General features: G+C 37.7%; 1 protein-coding gene across 1 annotated transcript in view; it reads right to left on the bottom strand.

Annotated features, from left to right (window-relative positions):
- Positions 1-306: 306 nt before the first annotated feature.
- Positions 307-13,300, bottom strand: part of TERB2 (telomere repeat binding bouquet formation protein 2) — a 38,485-nt gene continuing 25,491 nt past the window's right edge. Inside the window, exons 6-7 of the mRNA XM_069597348.1 lie at positions 9,986-10,074; positions 307-449 (exon numbers count right to left, since the gene is read on the bottom strand). Coding sequence (XP_069453449.1) covers positions 307-449; positions 9,986-10,074 — 232 coding nt within the window. The remainder of the gene's footprint in view (positions 450-9,985; positions 10,075-13,300) is intronic.

Below are 13,300 nucleotides of genomic sequence, written 5' to 3'. Positions count from 1 at the left end.
AAGAATATCTGACAGAGGGAGAGACATTGAGAATTCATGAAGTATGTTTCATCGATAATTACTCCATAACAAATATGTACTCAGAATTTTGTGGACATAACCTTACAAGCTGGGGGAAAATGCCTTCCCAAATGTAAAAACAGAGAGCCAAAATGATTCTGAATTTCTAAAGGTACATTTTGAGGAAGAAAGAATTCTTCCCCATTCCCCCAACCTCCTGTCCCAAAGAGGAGAATTTAAAAATATGCACATCTTTGGTAATAGTTTACAGAAAATAAATGCCCAGATAGAAAGACAATATTTAACTTAATACTTATTCTTTAATTTGTTTTTTATTGCAGACATGTTAATTTCATTTTGAACATGGTATGCCAAATAACCTGAACTTCCAGGAATGAAGTCATGTAGCTCCCCAAGAAATTTCTTCATGGCATCAATTGATATATAACCTACAGAATAGAATATATATATTGGAAATTCATACTATCTCCTTTTCAAGGTCTTTGATTTATTAGAGCTAAGATTTCCAAAGAATGTTTTTAGAAAAGAAGTAAAAAGAAGAAATACCAGTGAGAATATTCTCCATAAAACATGGTAACTATCGGGGAACACCTTCCTCGCCTCTTCACCACTATCCCTAGCCTTATACTCTTTTAAAACACCAGATACTTCATTAGCCACTTTGACTATAGAGAGTGTGATGTACCAGTTAGGGCTGGAACTTAAAAGTACTTAGACCAAAATAACTGGGACATGTGTCTGGCTTAGAATGTAATCACTTAGAACTCCCCATCCAGCTAGCTACTAACACAAACAGCTTTCCCTAGTAGGGCAAGCAACACCTTCCTGCATTGCTAACACTGAGATAACAGTCTTTAATAAAAAATTAAGAGGAAAATGGATATCACAACTTAGTCAACAAAGGTTGTAGGTGTAATTCCAATGTCATTAATAATCTGAAATAGATATGAGAATCAAAAAGAAAACCTGAATGGAAAGAGCTTACAGACTCAATGATTTTGAGTAATACTACCTTGATAGCAGTTGCTTATCTGAGTGATAATGTTTTATGTGTAATATAAATGTTTGTGGTCTATACTTATATTGAAACCTAATTTAAAAGTAAATACCATATGAAAAAAAATTCTGCTAAAGCTCAGAGATGACTGAATTTAGACCACCACCATCAATAGTATATCTATACAGTTTGTTTATAATAACAGATAATAAATTCAGTTAATAAATTAACTATGAGGCCAATAAAACTCATTAGAATCTTTATAGATATTTTAAACATAACCATTTACTTTAGAATATCTCTTAAAGCACTATTACTATACTCCATATTGTTCATGGTCCTTGCCTAATGGCTAGATTTCTGTGTAAAATAAAGTAGTGCATTAAAATATTAGCATTTAATTAACTGCACATACATACTATGTGAAGTTTCTAAAGGTATGACGGAGGATAGAAATGTTTTAAATATTTACTATATTAATAAAATTATTCCTGCAAGTTAAAGAAGGATAGGACATTTATGATTTAAAACTGGATTACTGTAGCAGTTTTGAAGTAGTTAGGACTTCAGGCTGAAATTGACAGACACCCAATTTAAACTAGCTTAGACAGAAACTAATGAGAACCTACTGCACGCATAGCACAGAAAACTCTACTCAGAGTTCTGTGGTGACCTAACTGGAAGGAAATCCAAAGAAGTGGGGATACACATATACACACAGTTGATTCACTTTGCTGTACAGCAGAAACGAAAACAACATTATAAAATGACTATACTCCAATAAAAATCCATTTTAAAAGATTAAAAAAGAATAAACTAGCTGAAGGTGAGTTTACTGGAAAGACACTGCTGTATCAACCAAACTATGAGGAAGGCATACATATTGCTAAGCCTCAGAAATAACTAGCTCTCATGGCCATCTCACTGATCTCCAGTTTTTTCCTATACATATTAATTTAAATTAATTTTCTTCTCAACACAAGCTGACTTTCTTTACAGGGTAGAAAATATGGCCACCAATAGCTCTCAAGTTTTTTATCTTAGAGGTATGGTCACTTGAATAAGAACAACATGACTTGCTGCGTTCCATGTCTAGAAATCCAAAGAACTGATTGGTCCAGCTCAAGTCAGGTATTCATTCCCAAAGCAACTGTTTGGGGTAGGAACTAGCTCATGTTTTTGGACAATGTAACCCAAAATAATTGGGAAGAAAAGAGAGTTCCTGAGAAAGACATTCTTGGTGGACAATTCTATATGAGTCTGTGGTAGTCAGCCCCTCAAATGGCCCTGAATGATCCCTATTTCCTGGTATTCATAAATTTGTGTAGGCTCCTCCCACTTTGTAATTGGATTATTCTGTATGACTGACAGCACTTGGCAGAAGTAATGATATGTCCCTTCTGAGAATAGGATATAGAAAAGACACTGGCTTCTGTCTTCAACACACTCTTTCTTGCATTGCATTTCTCATTCTGAGGAAAGCAAGCTACCACGTTGTGAATAGCCCTTATGGAAGTCCACTTGGTGAGATCTAAGCCTTTTGCCAAAACCAACAAGAACCCAAAGCCTGCCAACAACCATATGCATAAGCTTTGAAATGGACTTTTGTGTCCCTAAAATGACTGCAAACTAGCTGACAAACTGACTGTAACCTTACTAGGGAGACTACTAGACATAAGTATCCAACTAAGGCTTCCCTCGTAGCTCACTCAGTGAAGAATCTGCCTGCAATGCAAGACACCTGGGTTCTATTCCTGGGTCGAGAAGATCCCCTAGAGAAGGAAACAGCAACCCACTCCAGTATGCTTGCCTGGGAAATCCCATGGACAGAGGAGCATGGCAGGCTACAGTCCATGGGGTCACAAGAGTTGGACACAACTTAGCAACTAAACTGCCACCATCCAACTAAGATGCTCCTGGATTTCTGGTCCTCAGAAACTATAAAATAATAAGTGTTCACTGTCTTAAGCTGCTAAGTTTTGAAGTAGTTTGTTACATAGCAATATATAAATGGAGAAGGGAATGGCAAACCACTTCAGCATTCTTGCCTTGAGAACCCCATGAACAGTATGAAAAGGCAAAATGACAGGACACTGAAAGATGGACTCCCCAGGTCGGTAGGTGCCAAACATGCTACCAGAAATCAGTGGAGAAATAACTCCAGAAAGAATGAAGAGATGCAGTAGAAGCAAAAACAATACCCAGTTATAGATGTGACTGGTGATGGAAGCAAAGTCCAATGCTGTAAAGAGCAATACTGCATAGGAACCTGGGATGTTAGGTCCATGAATCAAGGCAAATTGGAAATGATCAAACAGGAGATGGCAAGAGTGAATGCCAACATTTTAGGAATCAGCAATATAAAATGGACTGGAACGGATGAGTTTAACTCAGATGACCATTATATCTACTATTGTGGGCAAGAATCCCTTAGAAGAAACGGAGCAGCCATCAGAGTAAACAAGAGTCCGAAAAGCAGTACTTGGATGCAATCTCAAAAAGGACAGAATGATCTCTATTCATTTCCAAGGCAAACCTTGGAATATCACAGTAATCCAAGTCTATGCCCCAACCAGTAATGCTGAAGAAGCTGAAGTTGAACAGTTCTATGAAGACCTACAAGACCTTGTAGAATGAACACCTAAAAAAGATGTTCTTTTCATTACAGGGTACTGGAATGCAAAAGTAGGAAGTCAAGAAACAGCTGGAGTAACAGGCAAATTTGGCCTTGAAGTACAGAATGAACCATGGCAAAGGCTAATAGAGTTCTCCCAAGAGAATGCACTGGTCATAGCAAACACCCTCTTCCAACAACACAAGAGAAGACTCTACACATGGACATCACCAGATGGTCAATACCGAAATCAGACTGATTATGTTCTTTGCAGCCAAAGATGGAGAAGCACTATATAGCCAGCAAAAACAAGACCGGGAGCTGACTGTGGTTCAGATCTTGAACTCTTTATTGCCAAATTCAGACTTAAATAGAAGAAAGTAGGGAAAACCGCTAGACCATTCAGGTATGACCTAAATCAAATCCCTTATGATTATACAGTGGAAGTGAGAAATAGATTTCAGGGACTAGATCTGATAGATAAGAGTGCCTGATGAACTATGGACGGAGGTTTGTGGCATTGTACAGGAGACAGGGATCAAGACCATCCTCATGGAAAAGAAATGCAAAAAAGCAAAATGGCTGTCTGGGGAGGGCTTACAAATAGCTGTGAAAAGAAGAGAGGTGAAAAACAAAGGAGAAAAGGAAAGATATAAGCATTTGAAAGCAGAGTTCCAAAGAATAGCAAGAAGAGATAAGAAAGCCTTCCTCAGCAATCAACACAAAGAAATAGAGGAAAACAACAGAATGGGAAAAACTAGAGATCTCTTCAAGAAAATTAGAGATACCAAGGGAACATTTCATGCAAAGATGGGCTCGATAAAGGACAGAAATGGTATGGACCTAACAGAAGCAGAAGATATTAAGGAGGAGCCAAGAATACACAACAGAACTGTACAAAAAAGAGCTTCACTACCAAGATAATCACAATGGTGTGATCACTCACCTACAGCCAGACATCCTGGAATGTGAAGAAGTCAAGTGGGCCTTAGAAAGCATCACTACAAAGAAAGCTAGTGGAAGTGATGGAATTCCAGTTGAGCTCTTTCAAATCCTGAAAGGTGATGCTGTGAAAGTGATGCACTGAATATGCCAGCAAATTTGGAAAACTCAGCAGTGGCCACAGGACTGGAAAAGGTCAGTTTTCATTCCAATCCCAAAGAAAGGCAATAGCAAAGAATGCTCAAACTACTGCACAATTGCACTCATCTCACACGTTAGTAAAGCAATGTTCAAAATTCTCCAAGCCAGGCTTTAATAGTACGTGACCCGTAAACATCCAGATGTTCAAGCTGGTTTTAGAAAAGGCAGAGGAACCAGAGATCAAATTGCCAACATCCGCTGGACCACTGAAAAAGCAAGACAGTTTCAGAAAAACATCTATTTCTGCTTTGTTGACTATGCCAAAGCCTTTGACTGTGCTGATCATAACAAACTGTGGAAAATTCTGAAAGAGATGGGAATACCAGATCACATGACCTGCCTCTTGAGAAATCGTATGCAGGTCAGGAAGCAACAGTTAGAACTGGACATGGAACAGACTGGTTCTAAATAGAAAAAGGAATACATCAAGGCTGTTTATTGTCACCGTGCTTATTTAACTTAAATGCAGAGTATATCATGAAAAACGCTGGGCTGGATGAAGCACAAGCTGGAATTAAGATTGCTGCAAGAAATATCAATAACCTCAGATATACAGACGACTTCACCCTTATGGCAGAAAGCAAAGAAGAACTAAAGATCCTCTTGATGAAAGTGAAAGAGGAGAGTGAAAAACTTGGCTTAAAACTCAACATTCAGAAAATAAAGATCATGGCATCTGGTCCCATCACTTCATGGCAAATAGATGAAGAAACAGTGGAAACAGTGGCAGACTTTGTTTTTGGGGGCTCCAAAATCACTGCAGACAGTGACTGCAGCCATGAAATAAAAAGATGCTTACTTCTTGGAAGAAAAGTTATGACCAACATAGACAGCATATTCAAAAGCAGAGACATTACTTTGCCAATAAAGGTCTGTTTAGTCAAGCTATGGTTTTTCCAGTAGTCACTTATGGATGTGAGAGTTGGACTGTGAAGAAAGCTGAGCACCAAAGAATTGATGCTTTTGAACTGTGGTGTTGGAGAAGACTCTTGAGAGTCCCTTGGACTGCAAGGAGATCCAACCAGTCCATCCTAAAGGAGATGAGTCCTGAATGTTCATTGGAAGGACTGATGTTAAAGCTGAAACTCCAATACTTTGACCACCTGATGAGAAGAGTTGACTCATCTGAAAAGACCCTGATGCTGGGACGGTTGAAGGTGAGAGGAGAAAGGGACAACAGAGGATGAGATGGTTCGATGGCATCATCAACTCAATGGACATGAGTCTGAGTAAACTCCAGCAGTTGGTGATGGACAGGGAGGCCTGGCATGCTGCAGTCCATGGGGTCACAAAAAGTTGGACACGACTGAGCGACTGAACTGAATTGAACTGAATATATAACTAATAAAGTATCTCTTATAAGTTCCCAAGCTTTTAATTATCAGAACTTTTTGGTTTGGGGACTTCCCTGGTGGTTCAGGAGTTAAGAACTTTAATGCAAGGGGGTCTAGGCTTGAGATTTTTTGCCTGCAAGAAATTTATCACTCTTACTTATTCTTTTCCTTTTTATTAACTATATGTGCTCAGTTGCTTCAGTCATGTCTGATTCTACAACCCTGTGGACCATAGTCCTCCAGGCTCCTCTGTCCATAGGCTTTTTCCACCTTGAATACTGGAGTCAGTTGCCATGCGCTCCTCCAGGGGATCTTCCTGACCCAGAGATCACACTGGTGTCTCCTGCATCTCCTGCACGGCAGGCAGATTCTTTACCACTGAGCCACTGGGAAGCCACATATGGAACTGTTAATCAGAATTTTTTATTATGGTTATAACCAGTGACAGCAGACTGAGAGAACTTAATTCCAGTCAAAAGCAAAAAAATAAACAAAAAACCAGACCAAAAACACTTTTATATTTTATGGGACACTTGTAACACCTGGATATACGTCTGGTTGTCACAACATGGGGGTCATGTGGTGGAGAGGGGCATGTTTCTGGATGGGGTGCTACTGGGCACCCCATCTAATGGGCACTGGCCAGGGTTGCTCTCTACAACAAAGAATCATCTGGCCTAAAATACCAACAAAGGTCCGTCAATTTCAAACTATGGTTTTTCCAGTTGTCATGTATGGATGTGAGAGCTGGACTATAAAGTAAGCTGAGCACCAAAGAACTGAAGCTTGTGAACTGTGGTGTTGGAGAAGACTCTTGAGAGTCCCTTGGACAGCAAGAAGATCCAACCAGTCCATCCTAAAGGAAATCAATCATGAATATTCACTGCAAAGACTGATGCTAAAGCTGAAACTCCAATATTTTGGCCACCTGATGCAAAGAACTGACTGATTTGAAAAGACCCTGATGCTAGGAAAGATTGAAGGCAGGAGGAGAAGGGGATGACAGAGGATGAGATGGTTGGATGGCATCACTGACTCAATGGACACAAGTTTGCATAGGCCCCAGGAGTTGGTGATGGACAGGGAAGCCTGGCATGCTGTAGCCCATGGGGTTGCAAAGAGTCGGACTTGACTGAGTGACTGAACTGAACTGAAAATGCCATATATGACAGTTCCAGGACTGAGAAACTCTGTTCTAGGGTATAGCTCCAACTTGTATTTTCTAAAACCAGACATCTAACTAGATTTATTTTAAGATATTTAACATTCACTGAGTTGAACTCAACCCATTTTGAGGAAGAGACAGTAAAGTTATAGTCACAAATGTTGATAATGCTGCCTAAATTAGAATACTGCTGCCCTACATTTTCAATTAGATTACCACTGCCCTATATTTTCAATTAACACATGCTGATTTTCTCAACAGGAAGTTATTTCTTCCTGTACAGGCAAATGAGCATGATAAAAAAAGGAAAGACTGTCACTTTATGTCAAAATTAAAGACAATTAAATAATTTTTTAAATAAAACTTTCTTTTAAGAAAGTACTATTTTTAAATTTAATGCAGTATTAGAAAGAAAAAATAATTATTCAACTTCACAAATTAAAAAATTAGAAGATTTTAGTTCTACCAATAAAATCAATACCAGCTTACCACAGGTTAAAATTATAAAGATGACTAATGATTATTTTTACAGCTTTTAGTAATTTTATTTGGCTGCACTGGATCTTAGTGGTGGCACATGGGATCTAGCCCTCTGCCTGTGTGCTAAATTGCATCTGACTCTCTGTGACCCTGTGGACTGTAACCCTCCAGGCTCCTCTGTCCATGGGATTCTCTAGGCAAGAGTGCTAGTGTGGGTTGCCATTTCCTCCTCCAGGAGATCTTCCTGACTGAGGGATCAATCCCATGTCTGGCTGGTGGGTTCTTTACCACTAGCGCCACCTGGGAAGCCAGGGATCAAACCCAGGCCCCTTGTATTGGAAGCACTGAGTCTTAACCACTGGTCCACCAGAGATATCCCTATAGTTCTTTTTTAGTTTGTTTTATATAACACTGCCATGTCTTTTTAAACATTAAGATGGCGATGAGATATAGAACAGCATTGTTACTTGTCCAAGCCTAAGCATATGTCTTTACTGTATGGCTGATTTTAATATTTATTATTGGTCTTTATGTTATCAAACAGTCAGTAAATCCAAATAAGCAAAAGACATTTAGTATGTGGTGATGGAGCTGCCTGAAGCAAAATCAATACCAATACTATACCATAACCATCCATGTTTAAGGTACCTACATCTTATGTGAATATTTAGATCTAGGGAAAATCTAGGCAGCAACCAGCTACTCCCAACCGTAGTACTTAAGTACAGTTGACCCTCCAAATAATGTGGGGGTTAAGGGTGCCAACTCTTTCAGCAGTCAAAAATCCGCTTACAATGTATAGCCCTGGAGATTCAGTGTTCCTCTTTATCTGCGGTTCTACATCTGCAAACTCAACCAGCTGCAGATTATGCAGAACTGTAGCATCTATTATTTTAAAAACCCTCATATAAGTGGACCCTGGAAGTTCAAACGCTTGCTGTCCAAAGGGCAACTGTACACCCTCTTAGTTCACTGTCCCTTGCAGCCAACAGTTGCCCCTAAGAGTTCCAGAACTGACTTTGCTACTATCATAGTTGGAATAGAAGTTTTCTTTGATATCTCCAACACTCAGCCCCAAACTACACATTCAAAGTTCTTAATTGCTTTTCTGAAGGCCATTTATATTACTCAAATGAATAGAAGGAAAAAACTAATAAAACAGGTGGATAGATAAACTTAGTTAGAGGAACAGTAATATGATAGAAGACATTTATGAATTTGTAAACTAGTTGCGAGAGGTAATTATGACAATGCTAAAAAAGATAAAACGATAAATATACAAATGATTTTGTAATGAAACATCCAAAAGTCCACACATTTTAACTGCAGTGTTTTAAAAACAATTTTTTAATCCTCTATTTTTTAAATTAATGATGACCCTACTAAATACTACCCACATTAAATTATTCAAATAATATCTCCTACTTTGCCTCACTTAGCACTACTCAAATTTCAATGGCCACTTTTCAACTAGTTCCTTTGTTTGCACCCTCTCAATGTCAGCCTCAATTAACTGTCTTCTTTTTATGCTGGGCACTAGAAAACCTAAATATGAAGTCTTTCAACATCTGGGTGACCCATGAAAGGGCTTCTGGGCACATGTGAGCCTCTTTAAATTATATGTAAAGTTTATGTGTTACGTTTGTATGTATGTATGCTTGGGGGAAGAGACCTATGTTTCATCAGATTCTCAAAGGAAACTATATAATTAGGGTTGTTCAAGCAATTTATCTAGCTTCCCTGGTGGCTCAGATGGTAAGAATCTGCCTACTATGCAGGAGACCTGATCCATGAGTCGGGAAGATCCCCTGGAGAAAGGAATGGCTACCCACTCCAGTATTCTTGACTGGAGAATTCCATGGACAAAGAAAACTGGGGGCCTACAGTCCAGGGGGCCACAAAGAATCGGGCATGACTGAGCAACTAACACTAACATTTTATACAATTAATCTTCCAAATTGGGACACTTAAGAGCAAAAGTTGATGCCAGGACAACAGGCATAAACTGGAACTGTCTTATGTAAACACGGATGTGTTTCCACCTTACCAATAGACCAGCGTTTTAACACAGGAAATACAGGGCCTATTTGGGGTCAGTTCTGCAGATTAATTTTTTTAATGTGTGAATGAGGTCTCCTATTAGTGTGTATGGCAGGGGAGTTATACTTTGTATAACATATTCCCTTGTTTCTTCCCTACTTGAGTTGACTCTAAATTTTATTTTAAATTACCTGTTACCATGTTGTTCACTGGATAGTGCTGAAGAGGAAAGTACATCTGCTTTTCTACAACTGGAGTCCTTATAAAATGCTTTTCTGTGCTATAAAATGAAACATATAGAAAGTCATATTTATATTTGTTTTTTGGACTTGTTATACAAATTAGAAATTATTCCAGGCAATATGTATAGCAATGTATTGCTCTGTGATAAAACTTCAGTCTTATTAGGTGAAAACATTAACTATGAACTTCTTCTGTGCTTCCAAACAGATGGGGAAACAGTGGAAACAGTGACAGACTTTATTTTGGGGGGCTCCAAAATCACTGCAGATGGTGACTACAGCCATAAAATTAAAAGATGCTTGCTCCTTGGAAGTTATGACCAACCTAGACAGCATATTAAAAAGCAGAGACATTACTTTGCCAACAAAGGTCCAGCTAGTCAAAGCTATGGTTTATCCAGTAGTCATGTATGAATGTGAGAGTTGCACTGTAAAGAAAGCTGAGCACCAAAGAATTTATACCTTTGAACTGTGGTGCTGGAGAACATTCTTTTGAGTCCCTTGGACAGCAAGGAGATCCAACCAGTCCATCCTAAAGGAAATAAATCCTGAATGTTCATTGGAAGGACTGATGCTAAAGCTGAAACTCCAATACTTTGGCCACCTGATGCGAAGAACTGACTCATTTGGAAAAAACCCTGATGCTGGGAAAGATTGAAGGAGGGAGGAGAAGGGGACAACAGAGGATGAGATGGTTGGATGGCATCACCAACTCAATGGACAAGAGTTTGAGTAGACTCTGGGAGCTGGTGATGGACAGGAAGGCCTGGCATGCTGCAGTCCATGGGGTTGCAAAGAGTCAGACATGACTGAGTGACTGAACTGAACTGAGCAGATATTTTTGGTTTTCTTGACTACTTCAAAACACAAGTATTTATTGAGTAATAGAGACCTGGTCTTTTCCCCAATATTCTTGAAAGCATAATAATTCAATAATACTTTATAATTAGATAAAATACATAAATACACATGTAATTTTAAATACTCTAAAAGAAAAGGCCCCATTTTAAATAATCGTCACATTTACTGCTATTGTGTTCAAATAACTGGAGCTCTATTAATTAGTACTTGCACATTTTAGGTGAAAAATGATGTCTGGGAAAGAACATGAGGTACACTAAGTGACTTCTGAGTTAAAAAGAGAAAAAGTTAAATTATTCTGAGTGTGGTTATATAGTACAATTAATTACATTCTAATTTTTACAAAGCTAAGCAGTTTTCAACTAAAATATCTTATTTTCCTACTGCCAAATAGCAATGTTAACTATATTTAGACTCTATATAATCCATAGATAATACAACTGTGTGAGAATAAAAACTTCAATAATAAAACATTGAGGTCATCCTTAAATTTATTTTCCTAAAAAATATCTTAAATTATATTGAGAGATAACAAAGACTTTATTTTCAATTTGTTTAAAAGTCCATCTAAAAGAAACTATAGCCTGGAGACTTCCCTGGCAGTCCAGTGGTTAGGACTCTGTGCTTCCACTGCAGAGGCCATGGGTTTGATTTCTGGTTGGGGAATTAAGATCCTGCATGCCATGAGGCATGGCCAATAAATTAAAAGAAAATAAATGAAAATAGAGAAACCATAGCTCATTTAGAAAGAGTCCTACAAATAAAGCAAAACAATGTTCCCAGAAAAGTCAGGGACTAAACAAGGATACCCATTATCATTGTTATAATTTACTACGGCTTTAAAATTTCTGGCCAAGCAGAAAGAGATGGGGGAGGGAAAAGCAAGAAATGCAAGAGATAGCTAGTAAAATAGAAGAGCTACATAGAGAAAAGGAAGAAAAAATACTTTCATTATTAACAAATGATATAAATGTGCATCCTGAAAACCCAAGAGGAAAAACTGAAATATGTTTAGAATCTTAAAGATTCCAAATGGGTAAATGTAAGACAAATACTCAAATAAATTTTCTATGTATCAGCGATGACTAATTAAAATAAAATGGAAAAAAATGATCCAATCCACTATAGCAACAAAGTTCATAAAAATCTAGGGATAACATAATAAGCAGTTTCTGATTCTATCTGTAGAAAAATTAGGGAACCTTTCTGAGATATCAAAAAATAAAAACAAAAAAGGCATTGTCTTGGATAGGAATACTGAAAATTATCAATTATTCTCAAAGGGATTTTAGTGCTCAAGAAGAAATAATTCTAAAATTCACAGGAACAATCACATTAGAATATCTAACAGGAGGTAAGATTAAATTTATAATAAAATGAAAAAATACCTAGGAATAATCTTAAAATAAATATAAGATTTACATGAAGAAAATATGAAAAAGAATTCTAATATATATCTAGTTATGTGGCTACACCAGATCTTAGTTGCAGCATGCGGGGTCTTTAGTTGCAGCATGTAGGATCTAGTTCCCTGATCAGTGGTCTAACTGGGGACCCCTGCATTGGGAGCACGGATTTTTAGCCACTAGACCACGAGGGAAGTCCCCTGAAAAAAAAATTTTAAGGTCCACAAAAGAAAACTTGAACAAGTGAGGAAAAATATACCATTTTCTCAGATAGGAAGATTCAGCGTCAAAGTCTCCCTAAATTAACCTATAATTTTTGTAATGTTACTAAAAATAAAAACAGGAATTTTTAATATGAACAGGCTGGTTCAAATTCCATCAAAATTCAGATGGAAAAATAAACCAGGAAGAATAGCTAACTAAGAAAATTTGGAAAAGAGTAAGGAGGAGGAACTAGCTCTAGATATTAAATCATATTATAAATAATTAAAACAGCGGGACTGTTGTATGACAAACAGAATGTAATAGAATATATTAATAATAAAGTCCAGAAATAGACCCAAATACTTAAAGGGATTTAACCTAGGATAAAGGTGGCATTTCAATACAGTGGCAGGGGGGAGATAAATTATTCAACCAACAGACAAAAGTAGGTAATTATCTGAAGAAAAAAAAGAAGGTGAGATCCATACCTCATATCTTACACCAAGATATATTCGAAATGTGTCAAAGATTTCAATTTAAAAATTAAAAAGTATCATTAAGAAAAACCATAGCAAAATAATAACAATAATCTCATAGAAGGCTTTCTTAAAGAATGAAACAAAATGCAAGGAGCCATTAAAGAAAATATTAGTAAGAATGAATACAGGACTTCGTCCAGTGGTTAGGAATCCACCTGCCAAAGCAGGAGACATGGGTTCGATCCCTGGTCTGGGAAGATTTCACATGCCATGGGGCAACTAAGCCCCTTGTGCTGAAACTACTGAGCCCTCAT

The sequence above is a fragment of the Ovis canadensis genome, chromosome 7 (genome assembly GCF_042477335.2).
Source record: "Ovis canadensis isolate MfBH-ARS-UI-01 breed Bighorn chromosome 7, ARS-UI_OviCan_v2, whole genome shotgun sequence".
NCBI lineage: Eukaryota > Metazoa > Chordata > Mammalia > Artiodactyla > Bovidae > Ovis > Ovis canadensis.
The sequence above is the reverse complement of the archived record's forward strand: the minus strand, read 5'-3'. Positions and strand labels throughout refer to the sequence as shown.